This window comes from Gymnodraco acuticeps, unplaced genomic scaffold, assembly GCF_902827175.1.
Source record: "Gymnodraco acuticeps unplaced genomic scaffold, fGymAcu1.1, whole genome shotgun sequence".
Taxonomy (NCBI): domain Eukaryota; kingdom Metazoa; phylum Chordata; class Actinopteri; order Perciformes; family Bathydraconidae; genus Gymnodraco; species Gymnodraco acuticeps.
The window spans coordinates 2,430,641-2,452,165 of NW_022991286.1; the positions used below are offsets into that span (position 1 = coordinate 2,430,641).

The following is a 21,525-nucleotide window of genomic DNA, read 5'->3' on the forward strand; positions in this document are numbered from 1 at the left end:
CACTCTCCCTCACCCTACAAGAAACAAAACAAAATGATAGTAGTCTTGGATGTTTTAAGGTCACTCTTTTCTCAACTGCTAGCCTAAAACAAACCAAAAAAGTTACTTTTTAAACCCAAATAAACCTTCAGAGTTCACATTCCAACTTTGTTTTCCTGTGGAAGCTAAATCCAATCAATAACTGATTAATCCGTTTATCTACCGTCCATTTGTTTTTAAGGGTCTAATCGTTAGACCCTTTAGTAAGGTAAAAAGCAAAAAGGCCTCTCAGACACTCTTCCGTTTACTTGTTTAATAAAGAAAAACAAATGGACAGTAGATACACAGATTCTAATTCAAAGGTTGTACACTGCAAGGCTGTGTTTTAGTAAATGACCAAGGATCCTGACAAAGGAGCATTTAGCAGACACGAACCAGTGCATTCAAATTAATTGAAAGCAATCAAATGTGTGTTGCTCCTTATGAGCTTATATTAAATACCCATGACATAAGTAAGATGATATAAAAACATTGTATTATGTCTTACATTGTAAGACATAATATTATAATGTCTGATATGTTGTAAGACTTACAACATATCAGACATTATAATAAGAGTCACAAATCATTAATCCTGCCTCTCATAGCATACTGTAGGAACTATGGAATCATGGTAAGTAGCCTATGTTGTAATAAAAAATATAGGACTTGATGTTGTTTGTAAATGAACTAATGTCTTAGCCCTAAGTACTCACAGTAGTCATTTAGGTATTATCAGGATTTCTCTTTATACCCAACAATCAGTAGGCTATTAACCGTAACGCTTAGGTAAATTGTAATGCTATAATTAACAGCCAGTTAGCATAGCATAAGACTGGAGCAGTGGGAAACAGTTGGCCGGGCTTGGTCCAAAGCTAACAAATACCACCTGCCAGCACCTCAAAGCTCACTTATTAACATGTTGTATCTTGTTTTCTGTAAAAGTGTTAAGTTGTTGTCTCGATAGTTGATGTGACTGAGGTGACCTCTAAACGACAAGAAGTCACGGCTCTCGTACAGGTACACTCTCAGATTATGCTAAACTAACTAGCCGTCTCCTGGCTGCACTGTAGCTTCATTTGAAACAAATAAAATAGTTGTATCAATCTTCTCATATCAACAATACAACATTTTTCTAAATACTTTTTGTTGTTGACAAAAAGAAAGTATGTAGACAATTAACATAACATTTAAAGGAAGCCGTTTAAATGACAACATACAATTCAATGGTAAGCATTCACAATCCTGAGAGACTAACAACTGATTGCAAAGAATTGTGAGAGGCGCCTATATGACTTGACTTGCTGTGAAAGACTTGAAACTTCTGTGAATCTATGTGATTTAATAACACAGATTTAGCTATTCTATCCTATTGTTTATACCTAAATGACGAACTTTTAAAAATATATCTGTATGTAATGCACAATAATAATGTTAACAATGTTGCAAATATAAATATAAAAATAAAAGTATTATATTTATGATAGTTAGGCTATAGTAAAACTGCCAGTGTTCCAGATCCTTGTAATGAAACATGTCATTTAATCAGAACGCCTTTATTTGCCCCGCAGGGGGGAAATGTACGTTATTACAACAGCATGGTGCAGATAAAGCAAGAGAATATAATTATTTATACAATTAAAAAAATATATATATTAAATTACACCATGGTAAAACAATTATAATTTCATTTTTTTGTAGATGATCATATACAATTATAGAAGTAGCCGTTACTTTTTACACATTGCAATTACATTTAAAGAACAATACAGTTTAAATTGCACTGAAGATTGTTATGAGTTATGAGTGTGGTATTCATCTGTTATTGTTGTTATTAACCTGAGAGGTGGCGACATTCCCATTTTTTTTCACATAATGCCCTTTACACGTTATTCGTATGACAGTCACTATTTCAAATGTATTTTTGTAATGTTTATTTTCAAGGTCGACACTGTGTATTTCTCTTGTTTAAATGTGTCTCGATAAAAAAAGACAGTGATGAGCATCGGACTAACTGCCTTTGTGTGCACCATGTTGTGTATACGTAAAAGGCAACGTAAGGATGTTTTGAACAGAGGAGTCTAGTGGTTCCCGACATTCCTCTTGCTTGTGAATGCAGCATCACCGCCAGTAGAAGGAGCTCTTCAGTCCCACCTAATCCACGAGCCTGACATACACAAACATGGCGATATCACAAGCAGGCAAGATGCAGTCCTCTCTTCGGTGCTGCTTTTATTTATTAGTCTTCTGGGTCGCTGGTATACATTCGTCGACCCTTCGTGTGCACCCACAGCAGCGCTACATGCTGCCGCAAAACAGAGGGGTTTTCACTGTAGAAGCAAATGAGGATTTACTGGACGGAGATGGAGGAGGCGCCGCTGCTTCAGAGCTGCCTCTGTCCGCTCGTAGTGCCGCTAAAGGCGGGTTGGACTCCGGCGCCTATCCGCAACATCGAAGCCGCCGGAGCCCTGGTGAATCGGCCATGCCAAAGGTGTACGGACAGGTAATATAGTGCATCTCGGTGCTATGCTACTAACGCTACTTTCCTAAATCTGCATCACCTCAGGCTGCCCTTAGCTGGCAAGGGTGTACTGAAGAAATTACGCAAGCCCCACTGTGGTTTTCCTTATCTTTAGTCGCATCATTGTGCACCTTATGCTAGCTCTGTTTGTGTTGACTGTTGTATGAAGAGAAAGTGCCCTGTTTAACCTCAAAGCAGCACACCCAGTGCACAGAGCAGTAACCATTGTTGAGTCAGTGCGGTTGTTGATAACGTTAACTACATAAAGTTACAGCTCACTAAACATGTATTATTGAATGTCAACTCTCAAACCTGGTTTCCCTTTCAGTTAATGGAAGCCTGTCTGAGGCAGTTCCTGAATGATGTACTTTTTTTTTATCTTCTTCGTACTTTAAATGCGGAGTTTGAAGAAGTACTCAGATATTGTACAAGTAGAGTGTAGGAATACTTTGTAAATTATACTTAAATACTGTAGTTGAGTGAATGTACTTGGTTACTTTACAGCACTGCTACGTACATTAAATGAATGCAGAAGTTCCCAGAAAATCCTCTAGATTCTGAAATGTATTTGTGTTACAGGTGTGTCTGTCTGCTGAGAAACAAGGAGAACAAATATACTGCTTTTGTAATAAAAGATAATGCAGGCAGAATAGTTGCGCTAATGCTAGGTGAGAAACAAATGGTTCTGTTTGCTGAGGTTGAGTGTGGTGTTGGTTTATTGGTGTATGATTATTGGCTGTTGAGCAGTCATTAGTTTCATTCAGTCACTCATTACAAAGACAGTTCATCCAGTAGTCTGACATCTTGGATTGTTGCAATCTCTTTGACTTCCGGCATTATAATGTGATTGAACACACTCAGACGACCCCATGCAAGAAGAAGTATAATGAAGCATCTCAGAACAAACTGCAGCCGCCTCCATGACACATTATTGCCTGACACAATATGTCAGAGACAAGTGGAGAAAACAAATGAGAGTAAGGGCAGAGGCCTAAACTGGTCTGGTAACATGTTGGTTGGTTACACCATAAACACAGGTGCATTTGTTAAAGGGAAACGTATCTGCCACAAGCATTTGAGCATCTCTACGATGACTATAAAGACGGCTTTTAACGATCTGGAGATTGTGTGATAATTTGAATTACTGAAGATTTTGAAGTGCTTTGATTGTTTGAGTCACTGATTCAGGCCTCTCACATGTAAATAACTGCAGGTTGTCTTATAGTAAATGAAGTATATTTGAGCCTGTTATAAACGGTTCAAACACGCTACACTGTATGAATATGAAACACTCCTTTCTGGAACGTCTTGATGGCCATTTTTCACTCATGATTAATCGTATAACCGAGAAAATAATGTACAGATGGTTGAATCTATAATGGAATTACCATGGCTATATAAGGGCAAGGGAAGGACGATAATAACACAAGATAATAAATTGTGCAAAAAAAGTGACACTGTCATGGAGGATTGGTCAGAGAAAACAGATTAAAAAGAAACAGTATAGCTGCTAGTCATTCCATGTGTTTCTCTCCATCAGCAGCCTGGTGTCTCACACTGACCGCTGATCTGTGTCTGGTGACACCCACAATCCAAACACAGCAAACAGAGCAAATAGCCTCCAGGGACTCACATCAGGATCAGGTGTCGTTGCTGCTTGTGAAAGATGCGTCTGGCAGAAGCTGTTATTAAATGCTTAGCTTGTCAAGTGTCTGTCCCCCTGCCGGGTGTCCTTGTTGGTTTATAGCGGTATGACTGGACTTGTTAAGAATCTTGAGCAGGCGTCATAATTAGAGATAATGGGTTGCTCTGAGTGGGGTGAAGTTTGCATACTTAGACCCTAGCCACATGGAGACGGTAACAAAAACGAACCGAATTCGATATTAAAAAAGTCTTCCGTCCACACGCAATCCGCACCAGAAACGTGTCCGTCCACACGAGCGCTGGAGACGCTGTAGTACATATGCCGGGCCTGTAAGTGGCGCTTCACTTCCGCCACAAAATACACCAAAAGCAATGAAGAAGACTTCCCGAGCATGGTTACCATGGTTGCCCTTCTGTTTATTCTCTGCGGTGGATTTAGCAGCAGAGGTGGGGAGAGGCAGGGCTCTGGCTCTTTTCCTCCCTCCCTGAGGCAAGCGTGTGCTCCTGCTGTAAATCTCCCCGGTAGTCCACCAGCAGATGAAAAACACCCACCTCTCTGCCTCTTCCAAGGGACGAGGGAACCGTGCGGCAGAGTTTCCGTTAGAATTTGTTTTCACCGGTCAACATGTCCGTTAAAGTTTAAATCTTCTGGACAAAATTATAAAAGTGCCGGTCAAAGGTTTTCTTTGTTATTTATTGAGCTTTAAAACAAATGAATAACGACTCTATATAATAATATAAGAAATATATACGGAGTCTCTCCTTTCCTCCCCCTCTCCTGACAGCCCGTCAGTATTTTCGTTATCAGGAAAATATCGTATAGGGCGTAATCACGGAGCCGTTTAGCCCCCCAGAGCGTTGCGTCCGCAGATCTACCCCCTTTGGGACCCGTTATCGTTTCTGCGTTTCCCTGTCGGCCTCGTGTGGTCGAACCGTCTATGATAGAGAACTGTAGCGGATACGACCTGTATCGTCTCCGTCTGGCTGCAGCGTTAATCATGCATTCATATATTTTTTAAATCCTCTGGAGCAGAGAGAGGAGCTGTGGATTATTGTTATTGATAATGCATCAGTGTTTCTTAGGGTCAAAAACACTAAACACACAACTTAAAATGAAAGCCATCCATCTTCTCCCGCTTATCCGTGGTCGGGTCGCGGGGGTAGCAGTTCCAGCAGAGAGCCCCAAACTTTCTTTTCCCTGGCGACATCAACCAGCTCTGACTGGGGGATCCCAAGGCGCTCCCAGGCCAGCGAAGAGATATAATCCCTCCACCTGGTCCGAGGTCTACCCCTTGGTCTCTTCCCAGCTGGATGTGCCTGGAACACCTCCCTAGGGAGGCGCCCAGGTGGCATCCTAACTAGGTGCCCGAACCACCTCAACTGGCTCCTTTCGATGCGAAGGAGGAGCGGCTCAACTCTGAGTCCCTCCCTGATGACCGAACTTCTCACCTTATCCCTAAGGGAGACACCAGCCAGCCACCCTGCGGAGAAAACCCATCTCGGCCGCTTGTATCCGCGATCTCGTTCTTTCGGTCATGACCCATCCTTCATGACCATAGGTGAGAGTAGGAACGAAAATGGCCCGGTAGACAGAGAGCTTTGCCTTCTGGCTCAGCTCCCTTTTCGTCACAACGGTGCGGTAAAGCGACTGCAGTACCGCTCCCGCTGCTCCGATTCTCCGGCCAATCTCACGCTCCATTGTTCCCTCACTCGAGAACAAGACCCCGAGATAGTTGAACTCCTTCACTTGGGGTAAGGACTCATTCCCTACTTGGAGTGGACAGTCCATCGGTTTCCTGCTGAGAACCATGGCCTCAGATTTGGAGGTGCTGATCCTCATCCCAGCCGCTTCACACTCGGTTGCGAACCGATCCAGTGAGTGCTGAAGGTCGCAGACTGATGAAGCCATTAGAACCACATCATCTGCAAAAAGCAGTGGTGCAATCCTTAGTCCACCGAACTGCAGACCCCCTCCCCCATGACTACGCCTCGAAATCCGAGCCATGTATATTACAAACAGGATTGGTGACAAAGCGCATTCCTGGCGGAGGCCAACCCTCACCGGAAATGGGTCCGACTTACTGCCGAGGACCCGGACACAGCTCTCGCTTTGGGAGTACAGAAATTGGATGGCCCTGAGTAGAGACCCCCTCACCCCATACTCCCGCAGCACCTCCCACAGGAACTCCCTGGGAACTCGGTCATACGCCTTCTCCAAGTCTACAAAACACATGTAGACCGGATAAGCGTACTCCCAGGCCCCTCCAGGATCCTTGCGAGAGTAAAAAGCTGATCCGTCGTTCCACGACCAGGACGGAATCTGCATTGTTCCTCGAGGTTCGACAATCGGCCTGACCCTCCTTTCGAGTACCTTTGAGTAAACTTTCCCGGGGAGGCTGAGTAGTGTGATGCCTCTGTAATTGGCACACACCCTCTGATCCCCCTTTTTAAAAAGGGGAACCACCACCCCGGTCTGCCACTCCTTCGGTACTGTTTCCGACTTCCACGCAACGTTGATGAGACGTGTCAACCATGACAGTCCCTCAACACCCAGAGCCTTCAGCATTTCCGGGCGGATCTCATCCACCCCCGGGGCTTTGCCACTGTGGAGTTGTTTGACGACCTCAGTGACCTCCCCCCGGGAGATTGGTGTTGATCCCCCGTCATACTCCAGCTCTGCCCCTAACATAGAGGGCGGAGTTGTCGGGTTCAGGAGTTCCTCAAAGTGTTCCTTCCAACGCCCTAACACTCCATCAGTTGAGGTCAACAACGTCCCATCCTTACTGTACACAGCTTGGATGGTTCCCTGCTTCCCCCTCCTGAGGTGTCGGACAGTTTTCCAGAACAACTTTGGTGCCGCCCGAAAGTCCTTCTCCATGTCTTCTCCGAACTTCTCCCACATCCGCTGCTTTGCCTCGGCCACGGATGAGGCTGCTGCCCTTCGGGCTTGTCGGTACCTTGCAACTGCCTCGGGAGTCCCCCGGGATAACAAATCCCTGAAGGCCTCCTTCTTCAGTCGGACGGCTTCCCTGACCACCGGTGTCCACCAGGAGGTTCGAGGGTTACCGCCCCTTGAGGCACCTAGGACCTTGAGACCACAGCTCCCCACCGCGGCTTCGGCAATAGAGGCTTTGAACACCGACCACTCTGGTTCAATGTCCCCAACCTCCACAGGAATGCCCGAAAAGCTCCGCCGGAGGTGTGAGTTGAAGGCCTCCTGAACTTGGGCCTCCTCCAGACGTTCCCAGTTCACCCGAACTACATGTTTGGGCTTACCAGGTCTATCCAGAGACTTCCCCCGCCACTCGACCCAACTCACCACCAGATGGTGATCAGTTGACAACTCCGCCCCTCTCTTTACCCGAGTGTCCAAAACATACGGCCTCAGGTCCGATGATACGATAACGAAATCGATCATGGACCTTCTGCCTAGGGTGCTCTGGTACCACGTACACTTATGAGCATCCTTATGTTCGAACATGGTGTTTGTTATGGCCAATCCATGACTAGCACAGAAGTCCAGTAACAAACCACCACTCCGGTTCAGATCAGGGGGGCCGTTCCTCCCAATCACGCCCCTCCAAGTGTCTCCATCATTGCCCACATGTGCGTTGAAGTCTCCCAGCAAGATTAAAGAGTCCCCTTCAGGAGCCCCATACAGGACTCTTTCCAGGGTCTCCAAGAAGGCCGTATACTCTGAACTGCTGTTGGGTGCATAAGCACACACAACAGTCAGAGTTTTTCCCCCCATAACCCGCAGGCGTAGGGAGGCGACCCTCTCGTCCACTGGGGTAAACTCCAACAACGAAGCACCTAACCGGGCACTTGTGAGTATCCCCACATCCGCCCGGCGCCTCACACCTTGAGCAACTCCGGAGAAGAATAGAGTCCAACCCCTATCCAGAAGTAAGGTTCCAGAGCCGACGCTGTGCGTAGAGGTGAGCCCAACCAGATCCAACTGGTAACGCTCCACCTCCCGCACAAGCTCCGGCTCCTTCCCCCCCAGGGAGGTGACGTTCCACGTCCCCAAAGCCAGCTTCTGTCGCCCGGGTCTGGTCCGTCGAGACCCTCCGCTTTCACTGCCACCCTTCTGGCAGCGCACCCGACCCCATCGCTGTTTCCCGTAGGTGGTGGGGACGGTGAAGCGGAGGTGTTGCCCACGTTGCCTTTTCGGGCTGGGCCCGGCCGGGCTCCGTGGCAAGCCCGGCCACCAGACGCTCGCCGACGAGTCCTCCTTCTGGGCCTGGCTCCAGAAGGGGACCCCGGGCTTCCTCCGGGCCGGGTATCCTCACTTCTTGTATCGTCTTTCATGAGGTCTTTTGAACCAATCTTAGTCTGGCCCCTTGCCTGAGACCAATTTGCCATGGGAGACCCTACCAGGAACACAAGGTTCCAGACAACACAGCCCCCAGGTTCATCAGGGCACACAAACCTCTCTACCACGGTAAGGTGCTGGTTCTTCAGAGAGGTGAAAATGAAAGCGTTTAGTTTATTTAATAAAAGAGCACATGACGAAAAGTGACAGTAGATATAGATTAGTTGCAATTTGGTGCTATATATATATATATATATATATATATATATATATATATATATATATATATATATATATATATATATATATATATATTATAAAAAAGAAAAACAATTATAATTTCTTTTTTTTTAAAAACACCTTGAATTCCAGAGAGGGGCGCGGGGCTCCGTTGGCGGGGCGCAGCGCCCCTCCAAGACAATGGTAGGGGAAACACTGCATCTACACTGGACACTGGAAAAGTACAGCTTATCCGGAAGTGTTTTAAATAGTGATGTTGTAGTGAAAATGCATGTTTTGGAAGTAGTTAGCAAACGACTAGATACATTTGACTAGGATTATACTACACAAGTTGTATGAGAGTTTGTAAACGGATATTTGGACATAGTTTTCATCAAGAATTTCCAGCGGTGAATCAACCCCAGCAAAATGTGCGATTTATAATGTTAAAAAATATGTAACTTTTTGCAGTGTCATTGTATCATCTTGTGTAGTTGATTTAAAAACACTTGTCCTCATCAAAATTGCCGAAACCTTTACATCTTAATAAATAGACCCTCCAGAAAAACGTGATTCTGCGATCGCAGAATTTACCGCATAATCAGCAAAATGGCGCAGATTTTTTAAAAGGCCGCATATTTATCAAAAGGCCGCATAATCCCCGCATTTTTCCACACAAAGTTGAGAAAAAAAAAAGTTAACTCGTCTTGACGTGAAGTGATAATGATGATGACGGGACGTCATCAGCTCGTGCATCACAGAAGGTAAACAACACCGTAGAGTGAATGTGTGGAGCTCACACGTGAGAGAAAACACCAAGATGAAAAAATCTAATCCATCTCATTTACCGACGAACATTTCTGCTAAAGACCGGGCAAAGCAGTACCCCGATGTCTTGCACGAAAGTGGGGGGGAAACTATTCTGCACCCCGTGCAACTGTGTGTTGGAGCATAAGAGAACATCGACGGTGACGACCCACTTTGATTCATTCAAACATTCGAACATGCTTTCTGCTGCTGCGGACAAGAAAGCCAAACAACTCACGTTCACCGAGGCATCAACCTCCAAAACCCTTTCGAGGGCTACAAGAAACGAGGTGAGAAGCCTACAAGATTGAAGCTGGTCAGATAACGAACATGAAATGAAATGAAAACAGAATGAGGCGGAGAAGTGTGTGTGCGTGAGAGAGAGAGAGAGAGTGTGATTAAAATAGCCCAATTGCTTTTACAATAAATAAACATTGAATGTGTTTAATTGTATAGTAAAGGGGTTTAACGTTAGTGGCAGGTTGTGTGTGTGAGAGAGAATAACTAAATAAGACATCCCAATATTTATTTTTTCCGCATATTTCGCAACTTTCCGCATATTTCACAACTTCTCGCAATTTCATCGCATAAAATCACATAAAACCCCGCATGTTTGATCGCATAATCAAGGATTTTAGCCCGCATAATCAAGGATTTTTGCCTGCGTTTTTCTGGAGGGTCTAAATAAAGATGACTAACTGACTAAATGAGAATACTAAATGTCACCGCACCGACAGGAGTCTGCCTTTAGCTTAGCGCTGGGGATATGAATTCATGCTAACGTAGTATAGTTCCTTAGCGTTTCACTTCTGGCAACTGAATTGAAGTTTCAGGAATTATAAAAGTAGTGTTAATATGTGGAGATTATTGTTTGTGCTCAACAAAAATCCAATCGAAAATAACCCATGGGTTTTTGATGAGGAAGCCCTTGCGATGCTTACTGACGGTCAGCCTACAAAAATACGTCATCACTGCTATTAGCTAAAAGAATAGGAACAGTTTGAATAATTTATGTAATTCAGCTGTTTTTATTCCTCAGTTTAACTGATCTTACATTCAGCTGTTTAGAAAATAAGCCTGGTTTGGAGCCAAAGCTGGCTGAACTCTCTACAGGAGAGGAGCATCCTACTGAATCAAACAGCGTTAAAACCCCCTCATATCTGCTGTTCTTCCACCAGCTGTTGTTGTTGTTGTCAGTGTCTCTGCTATTTCTAGTCTCCTGATGTTACAATTACCCCTTTCAATCATCATGTTCTCACACTTCTGTGGAGTGTAAATAAACAGTAGGAAGCTACGCAGTGACTATGCACAAATTTGTAGTGTTTGATGTGGTATGTTTAGAGATAGTTCTATCTTATTACATTCTCCAGAAACATTTGAGTCCAAACATGCAATTTCACTAGAAATCCCAAAAGCATTAATTACAGTGAACATCTGTTTTTGCTTTGATCTATTAAATATACATTTTTGTCCGACAAAAATCAAAAGCAAACTCAAATCTTTAAAGGCTACCACTCCGTTAAAGAGTGTGCGTGTATGTGTTTTTAAGGCCAGTGTAAAATCCAACTAAACGTCTTTAATAGAGTATTGACGTATTTTTGTTAGCCGATCTGGAAGTTAGCATCCCAAGGGGTCCCTTGACAAAAGCAATGGGATTTCCCCATTGGATTTTGGTATATTGGAAGTCGTCCGTAAAAGTAATGTTTAACCGTAGGTGTTTTTAAATAGTGAGGTTTTGGTAAAAATGCCTGTATTTTAGAAGTAGTTAGCATGCGACTGGATACATTTGACCTGAATTATACTGCACAAGTTGTTAGTTTGTACATGGATGATAGGACATAGTTTTGGTTTGCTCCTATTTACATCAATTCATTAGGATTGTTTTCATTACATTACATTTAGCTGACGCTTTTATCCAAAGCAACTTACAATAAGTGCATTCGACCAAGAAGATACACACTTGTTTTGTTGTTTCTTTTTTTACATTGAAGACTTTGTGCTTGAAGTATTCCTTTAATAATGGAGACTTTGGATTCAACACAAATTGACCCTAGAGGTGAATCAACCCAAGCAAAAACTTAGGATGAGACTTCTAAATGATTAACCTTTAGCAGTCGTTGTCATGTTGTGTAGTTGATTTAAAACATTTGTCATCACCGCTTGGTTGTGTTGAATTAATAGAGTGATATAGGAATACGTGCTCAACTGGGACATTGTTCAAATAAGCTCTGGCAACACACATGTATGATACTTATCATCTTTTGTTCAGCAGGAACATATTCAAATGTTAACACCACTTTTGGAAATGCAATCAAATGCAATTTAGAAAATGTTTAGAGACATTTGAGAAGTTAAGTGGGTTAAGATAAATAATAGAACAGCTAGAACATTTGGTTGGGTTCAGAAAGTGTCTTTCCTCTACTGTAATGCAGTCTTTAAAACCAGGAAAAGACAACAAGTATATCCACAATCTCAGACGATATCCAAGATGTTGCTTCAATATCGATGTATTGTCCAGCCCTACTTTAAATCACCTTTAGGTTGAGTAATGTTTATAGCAGCATCAACCTACCACGTGCTGAATCCCTAACTAACACAAATAGTCTTTATAGACTTAAGGCTTGGGTTCAGGAGATAGAGTGGTCAATCATCAATGTGAGGTTTGGTAGTTTGATCCCAGTCTCTGCGGTCAACACAACAAAGTGTCCTTGGGCAAAATACTAAACCCCAAATTGCTCCCTAAGGAGTGGCCAATGAATTGTGGGTGTAGGTTCATGTTAATAACTCCTGATAAGCTGTTGGGACTTTTTATAATAGCCTCTTTGTGCAGTCCATTTGACCATTTTACTCCTTCTGACACACTCCTTTTGACAGACCTTCTTAAAGCATGCAGCACATCTTTACCCTTAACACTTGCGTGAAGATTCTGATTCTCAAAGCCTTCTTAAAATTCCTCCCTGACTCTCACTCTGAAATCCCAGAGCCTCGTCTGAAGGCACAACAGCTGACTTGAGTGTATGTACTGAATCGCAGCACTTAGTGCCAGTATGAAAACATATTCAGTAGTTTTTGTCTGCTTGAGTTTGTGCAGCTGTTGTCAAGACATTTCAAGCAGAGCAACTTTAACCCACTTCTCATTAAGCCTTGAAGAAGAACTTGAATATAATATGTATCATTACCGGATCCTCCACTTGATACAATAACAAAACCTTGAATCAACGTATTGTAAACATGTCAACAACACAAAAACACTAACCAATTTCCCTGCATTGTCATACAGACTTCCTCTTTCGTTCTCTCAATTCGTCAACATTTTCTTTTCTTCACTAAAAGCTACACTTACCAGAACCTAAATGGGGATGTTTGCTGTCACATTGTGATGACAGTGTCTCATTTGTGCTTCCTGTTTGTATATTATGCTATATGCTAACAGCACAGGCTAACTTACACATGCAAACTGGAGAGTGCTCAGTGCCTGGTGAGTGTGCTGCGAGCCTCCATTGCCTGCCAGTCCTGCAGAGATGATGTCATTGTTTGAGGCTGGCTCTGATGCTCTCCTTGGCCACTAAGCCCACACACACACACACACACACACACACACACACACACACACACACACACACACACACACACACACACACACACACACACACACACACACACACACACACACACACACACAGTTGAATAATGGGGAGCTCAGAGCTGGGGAGGGTGGAGAGGCAGAGAGTAGGCTCAATGCCCAAGCGTATTGTTTCTCCGTTCTGCCTCTTGGTAGTACCAGACACAGTTCCTAACTCCTCCACACCAATGAGATATCAAAGCTCCAGAAGGGTGGGAAAGAAAGAGAGGAATGCAGCTGATTATAAATATATAAAGTGGTTTCTGTATCTGATTTCAGGCCTGTGCGGCAAAAAACTCCCAATTTAAATCGAAAGTGTCATTTTCTGCCTTGTTATAAGATTCTTTCCAGACAAATCAGAATCAGAAGATCTTTATTGTCATTACACTCACGTACAACAACATTTTACAGGCTTCTATGCTGTTGAAATATGCCCTATTATGTTTTGGGGAGTTTTCCCAGTGCATGACATTAAGGATTTTGGGAGATGGCCCTGTGGGCCATCTAAGCTAATTTACAGATGGCCCTGAGCCCAATAGAGATTGCCCTGAAAAATGCGCGTGAACAAAATGACTCACGAAAGGTTTGGGGGGCCTCCCCCTAGAACATTTAGATTTTTGCAGGTCTTAGATGCTGTCTGGTGCATTCTCTAGACTGAATTATAAGATGAACCACCACAATATTATATTGTACAATTTCAATTTTATTCTTCATTTCACTTGTTTGTTTGTTCTTGTTTGTGTTTGCTCACTTGCCCTGCATAGCTATAAGAAATACTTAAGTTGTTGGTCAAGACACTTTCCATCTGATGAAGGCAAATGCCTTCCCAGATGTAAAAAAGTAGAAAACATTACATTCAGTTATAACCAGTGTTGTGCTAGTTACTGAAAACCAGTAACTAGTTACTTCATTTCATAAGTAACTTAGTAACTTTACTAGTTACTTACAACAAAAAGTAATGCGTTACTGTGAAAAGTAACGTTTTAGTTACTTAAAAAAATTGCTCCCATTAATGCCCTTATAGCCAGGGGTGCACATAACTTTTTGGCCCTGGTTCTCAAAGGAGCACCTGGAGATGTTGCTTGGTGCTCATCCTTAAAATGAAATAAACCGTAACTTTTGAGGGGGTCTGGACTTTATTTGCCAGACACACGGCACTGAACACACAGAGGTGAACACAGAACACACATGCAGAGGTGAACACAGAACACACATGCAGAGGTGAACACAAGACAACATTAGCACGAGCAGTAATCCTACAAGCTGTCATCACTCCTCCTGACTGTTCTCCTCACTGTCTTCCTCTCTGTCAGACATGGTAGCTGATGATGTAGGCCTACTTCTTTCTCTCTGGTTGAGTCTGCGATTAGCTGCTTGCATCTACAAGTCAACAGCTGGGTTTGGGTCGAAAGTCTCTGTTGTCATCTTAGACAAGTGGATGTAATCAAATAAGTGAACATAACCAATAGCCTACCATAGCCAATAACAAATGAATGTAACTTATTTTATTTGTGTTGTTCATTCATATCTTATTTTACCTTAACATTTATTTATTTATGCATTTTTTTTAACTTTCCAGTTTTAAAGGATATTTTTGGTTACTGTCCTATAGTATGTTGGAATGATTTCAAACCTGTTTATCCCAATAATTATAAAGGCGTGCCTTGGAAATATGTGTTTACATAAATTGTGATCAAAACGTTTGAGACCCACTGAGATAACTTAGACTAAAGTTAACTATCTAAACACTCAAGAGTCCTTTACCTCACTGAGCCTCTCAGTCTGACTGGAGAGGACTCTCCCTCCACATCATTGTAGAAACATCTTCTTCTTATATCCGTTAGAGCAGCTAGCACCAGATTCTAATAACAACTGCGCCAGAACCGGTGCACCCTCCCTCGCTCCCACGCTCACTCGCATTTTGGCTGTGAGCTGCGGGCGCCAGATAAGCCAACATCCCCCATTTTCATCACTTACAGCGCCCATCGTACAGGGCAAATTAAACGTGTAACCGGGGTGAAAAGGGTGTTACATTTACTTAATTATGAATGTTGTTACATCAAGGCCGAAAATTAGGATGAGCCCCAACGGTCAAAAATGTTTTTTTCCCTCCCAGAGCTGCCAGCGCAGCGCCTCCCCAGATCTGGCGCCCTAGGCGAACATCTATAACGCCAGTGCGACGGGCCGGCCCTGAGTTCATATGCAACTCGCAAATATCTTTCTCTCTCTCTCTCTTCTCTCTTTTCTCTTCTCTCTTTTCTCTTCTCTCTTTTCTCCTCTCTTCTCTCTCTCCCTCTCTCTCTCTTAATGTTGGTACGCAAATGCGCCTTTTTTCAAATGACCCGGTGCTCTTTTTTTGGCGGAGGTGCGCATGCGCACCAGCGCACCAGTTATGTGCAGCCCTGCTTATAGCCTTCCTTTCAGTACTGTTATTGCATTGGAGAATAATACAATCTGTTGATCAACTTGACATGCCTTATATGCAATCTGGATTGCATCGATATTAGCTGGCTTTCCATTTTTGTATATTCTTTCTCCAGGTAGTTGGAAAAAGTTTTCCGTCCCATATGCCGTGTGCCGCCCGGACATGCTATCATGCTAACTAGCTCCCTGAAAGCGGGTGACTCCACTGTAGCAATAGCCTGCATGTGTTCTACAACATACCGTGCAATGGCTTTATTGACTTTTCCCTGGCCAGCAGTCCCTTGGTTAAAATCCAGCCGCTGTTGCTTAGGTGGAGGTGGAGTGGCGTCGGCTGAGTCTCTGTGGTCTTAGCTACTAGCTTCGTCCCAGCATGTTGTTTTTGCAGATGTTTTAAGAGATTTGAATGACTGGTTTGGGCAGTAGATAGGATCTTTGACCCGCCAAGACACAACTTACATTTAACTAAAACGTTCTTTTCTTTGTGCTCGACAAAAGTGAAATAGTGAGAATATCTCCAGGTGGAGAAACTAGACTTGAGCTCCGCCGCCGCCATGATAGTCTTGTTAGTAAACAACACAAACACGCCCACAGCGCGTCTCCGCATGTGACACAGGAAGTATCTAAGTACATTTACTCAAGTACTTAAGTACAGTTCTCATCTCTGTTCGCCTGGCTGTTGACTATATAAACAAACGAAAGCAGTAACGGAGTAACGCACCATGTAGTAACGGTAACTGAGTTACTGAATTAAAAAAGTAATGCGTTAGAGTACTAGTTACTGTAAAAAATAACGGCGTTACAGTAACGCGTTAGTCCCAACACTGGTTATAACTGCCAAAACAAACATTATTTACTAGTGGTGCACAATAATTATATTAGGAATTATGACGTCATCCCGATAAACCCAATAAAAGTATTAATAGCCCCGATAATATACAATATATTTTTTGGGTCAAAAAAAAGAAAAACATACTGCGGTGTGGGTGGATTGGGATGAGGGGCGCTTGTTTTTCCCTCGGCTCCTCCCGTTTTGCCAGTTCTGTGGTATTAGTGGTTTAGGAAGAGTGGAGTTTTTCACAAATCCAGCGCTCCCTAACTCATGCCTGGCTGTGACGTAAATGGTGTGCGGCCGTGAAGCCAGGACAGTAAACAAACATGTCGCCGGTAGTATGGGACTATTTAAAAGTTTCAGAGTTAGATAGTTCGCTTGCTATTTGTATTAACAAATGCAATGCAGAAGTTCCACGAGGAGGGAAAAAGGCAACGAGCTATAATACTTCCAACCTGATTAGTCACCTGAAACATCGCCATCGCTACGATGGTGTGTTAAAAGCGTACGAAGACGACTGCACTGCTAAACTAGCGGCGAATCCAAAGCCAGCTGCAAAGGCACCGGGGCTTTTACCTATCGACGAGGCTTTTGAAAAAGGCAATACTCAAAAAAATAAATATGGTCACTTTGAAGAGTCAAAACTATTCTTGGCTTTGTTTTGTTCATAGTAGTAATGCTCATGTAATTTGCTCACTACTAGTCTTTTTTTACCACCAGGTGTGCAAAAACTACAGGTACATTTAATATATATATATATATATAAAATTATTATCGGTTATCGGTCTTGAGAAGCAGGAAGTTATCGGTATCGGTTTCAAAAAACCAATATCGTGCATCCTTATTATTTACACTATTATGTCCCCTGTTAAAAATGTTTGTAATGTTATCTACTGTAAGTTGGTCGAACGAATGCCTCCTCATCCGGAAGCTGACCGAGCAGACCCGAGCAGCAGTCGAGAGGAAGCACACAAAATGGCGACGTCAGAGTTCCCGTTAGCCGGCAAATCTAAATTTCTTCGGTCAAAATGTCCGGTCAAAATAATTTCCCTTTAGCGCAATACCGCTTCAGTTGCGCCACTTATGTGACAGACAAGAAGAGTATGTGACAGACAAGAATAGTCAATTCTAATGTCTAACACTTAATGTGGAGAAAGAGATGTCCTGTGTGGGTTGATTGTGCTTTGATCTGTTGGTAATGCCTCGGGGTTCCAGTGGGCATGTAAACAAATGCATAATGCTGCGCATACTTTGTGGCCTCACCCAGTTGCATAGCGACACTTATTGTTTAGGTGTCTTTTAATAAGCAGGTAGTCATATCATTAGCTAGAACTAGTTAGATCTGATCGATATGGACATAAACGCGAGTGAAGTCTAATCTGACGGGAGAGAGAGATCAGCTGCTGCTGACGAGTCGACACGCTCTGCATAATCACCTGCAGCGGTGAGCGGACAAAACACACACTTCAGGTTAGAATATCACACGTAGCTATTTTAATGACCTCTCAAACTACCTAAACTAGTTATAGATATGTTTAGTTTTACTGTCGGGTCACTCATTACTGGATCCGCGAGCTGCATGATACTGGCATAATAGATTGCCCGATCGGGCAACCAGCAGGTGAGGCTTCATTGCCCGAGCTAAATACGAGATGGCCCCGGGCCATCAGGCAGTCCTTAATGTCGAGCCCTGTTTCCCCTCTCCTGTAGTGTGTTATTGAGTTTTTTGTGCATGTAAATGATACAAAAAAATCCCGAAGTTCCCAAAATTGAGAGTGATTCAATTGACCTAATTTGCAACATAGTGACATCACTATTGGTTTCTAATGAATGTCACTCCAACACATTGTACCTGATAGGCTAAGGGGTGGACATCTCTAAGTGGTTGGCGAAACACAACAGTCGGCCAGCTAACCAATCAAAGCAGACTGGGCTCTGGTTTCAGACAGAGGGTGAAAAGAGGTGCTGCAGCACAGGCAGTATGAGAAAAAAAAAAAATACATTTTTTTTTTAGGGATGCACGATATTGGTTTTTTGAAACCGATACCGATAATTTGCTGCTTCTCAAGACCGATACCGATAATACATTTTTTTTTACGCCACTAATTATTTTAACGCGATTAACGCATGTGTATATTTTTTCCTTGGCCGCCCCGTAGTTTCAGAGCGCATCGAGTTTAAAATACCATCTACAAGCTGATGCTGACAGCCCCGCTCCTGCCGCCCGCTTGTGGCAGACCACACTTCCACGCTCACCGGCAGGCACCGACTGGCCATCTGGAGGACCGGGAGGGTGTGTGTATGTGTGGCCCGAGCGAGCGAGAGAGAGACCTTACGTGCATTGTTGTTGTTAGCATCTGGTGCTAGCTAGCTGCGCTAACGGATATAAGGAGCTGTTTAAATGAAAACAGAGGAGCGACATTTCGCCACAACTGCGCCGAGCACTTGACTTTATGCAGGAAGCCAGACAGTGGGACATTGTACGAAAAGTCAGCACACTCAGCACGGATAGTGCTCGCCGCTAATAGGAGACATTTCAAAAATAAAAATAACTACATAAAAGTAGTGATGAAAGGACAAGAGAACTTCCCTGACAGAACAGGTTTAATTCACCCTGCTCGCACACTTCTTTGGGTTAAATAAGAATTTTAGCTCTTAATAAGAGTCATAGAATCAGAAATACTGCTACATATGCAATGACAATACACTGCGCTCATGTCCAGTGATATGTACTTACACTTAACTAGGGATGGACTTTCAATCTTATCACATTAGATTGGGCTATCGGCAGTAACTTTCACTTACACTACTAATCCTCTGACAAGATGTGTCTGGCCTGCACTTGTCTAATCTGGATTACGCCTAGGCTTGATCATCCTTTGTATTAACAAACGCCCAATTGAACATGCCATTTGGTTCCATTCCAAATATCTAATAGATATTGATGAGGCTTAGCATAACTGGGAAAGATGCTCTTTAACTGTTGTCAGACAGCCAGTTGAAACCCTTGCAGCTAGTGAAGACCAGAGGGCCTTTTATTTGGATCAAAGCACTAATAAGGAATGCAGCCAGTGTCTCAGATGCATGTAATGGCTTGTTAGTGAAAGGGAAAGACTCACTCACTTGGGACAACAATAAGCGTGTAAACAGTTCAAAGTTATTGAAAACATTGTGATTCTTATTTATTTTAAGTCTTGGGCTGTTTGGAGAAATATATAGTTTTAGTCATACTTTATCTGATTTTCGACTGCTAATTATTTTTAGGCCACAGCTGCTTTCTATTGGGTACAGCTACCATGGTAACAGGTATTGTTCTGGTATATTGGGAGGTAAGTTGAGGAGAAGCTTAAACATCATACCATGCAGATTTTTCTTTAGCGAATATGTCCTTTCTAGAGAAAGAGTTCAACAGTTGATTGTGAATATTCATTCTGGAACCCCTGAACTCCTTCCATAGGGCATATAAGCATTTTTCTTATGTGTTATATAAATGTCAGCATGCATGTAGGTTGTCCTTGCTGTTTTATTCCTGCCTCTTTTCTAATTTAAAATGAGTCCATAATTCTATTAACTCCAATAACTCGTACCATCAGATGAAATTACTGATACTGAAGACTTATTACTGACATTATCTCTGGATAAAGAAAATCGGCACAGAAAGTTCAATACATATATTCAATGAATTTTTAACCTCATTACTTTATACTTAATCGACAACAACAGACTCAAAGCCGACCAGCACGCAGCAAGCCATTATCATCCAAAAATCAAATTGGCCGCCTAAGCTCTCGCTAAGCAAGACGATGTGCAGTTATTCAAATCAAATGATTAGGCTATTTACGAGACGCAAAATGGGAAATATGTCAATTCTGATATGTTCACAGCCTATTTAGGAGTGATGGTTGGCAGAGGATCAGGGGTTTTATTACAAGAACCCACCCAAGCTGGGATGAGAGCTAATGCGCACTCATTCTTAAAATATGTTGTTCTCCTTCATTCACACATACATGCCCCTGAAAATGATTAATTAAAATACACTCCTCTCCTTATGAAAGTAACACCAATGACAATTTGGTATGACAAAAGCATATTGACCAACCAATCGACCAACTGACCAGAAGGTGTTTGTGCACAAACAAACAAATCTCATCTTTAAAATCAACATTTACCTTCACTGGTGAGAGAAAGCAAATCCCATCACAGTTCATTTGTGGGACTTTTACCTTTCTAGTATTGAACAAACAATGAAAAATACATAAAATACGAAGAAAAACGATTATGCAATCTCTAATTTATAACGCCCGCCATCACGGGCCATGGACTCACTTTTAAAATTAAATTAAAAAAAAAAATAGAATTTTAATTTTTTTAAAGTATCGAAACCGGATACCGGAATGCATCCCTAGGTACCAGTGATATTCACGTTCGGGTGATGCCTTTTCAAGTGAGTGTGCAAGTTTGATGTATTGCCAATTTTAGTTGAACAATGCCGACAAACAGCTTTGGTTCGGTCCACCTGTCTTTGTCCGTCATCCTTGTACGTAACTGCGAAACCAAAATGTTCCCAAACCGGAGACTTCAATGATGCTGGACGATTTTCGAGCTCAACTTTATCAGCGTTCGCCATTTCGACAGTTCCTCAAATTACTGACTAAATTTGAACGCATCCCTGTGACCAGCTCTCATAGTATGCCTCTCGTCCAATGAAATGACTTGGTTGAACCCAATGTGAGCAAATTACTCTGAATGCTGCGACGCAGCACCTGAGATTACTTCCAAAAAGTTGTTCACGTTCTCAATTTTTTACGTTTAACGTTATATTCGTTCGGTACACTTCGGTACACACGTGTACCGAACCGAAGGGCCCGTATCGAATAATTTCGGTACGGGTACGTATACCGTTACACCCCTAAAATAGATACATTTTCATTGTCTTATTTCGTAACAGATATGATACGTATAATACATACAATATGCTTATAACTTGTTTTCACCAAATATTTCTGAATTGTATTTAGTAGTTGAGTAGGATATGCCAGTGCAGATACAAACCTCACTCTCCTCGTACTACAGAGGGAGTGGGGAACTGTGAAGATGGCAATTAACTCACTGTTCCGCTTTGTCGG

At 42.8% G+C, this 21,525-nt stretch overlaps 1 protein-coding gene across 2 annotated transcripts in view; it reads left to right on the forward strand.

Annotated features, from left to right (window-relative positions):
• The first annotated feature begins 2,127 nt into the window (after nt 1–2,127).
• Nucleotides 2,128–21,525, forward strand: part of sorl1 (sortilin-related receptor, L(DLR class) A repeats containing) — a 164,666-nt gene continuing 145,268 nt past the window's right edge. For both annotated transcript variants that reach the window (XM_034239940.1, XM_034239941.1), the window contains exon 1: nt 2,128–2,521. In XM_034239940.1, the coding sequence (XP_034095831.1) occupies nt 2,201–2,521 (321 nt within the window). In that variant the 5' untranslated portion in view covers nt 2,128–2,200. The remainder of the gene's footprint in view (nt 2,522–21,525) is intronic.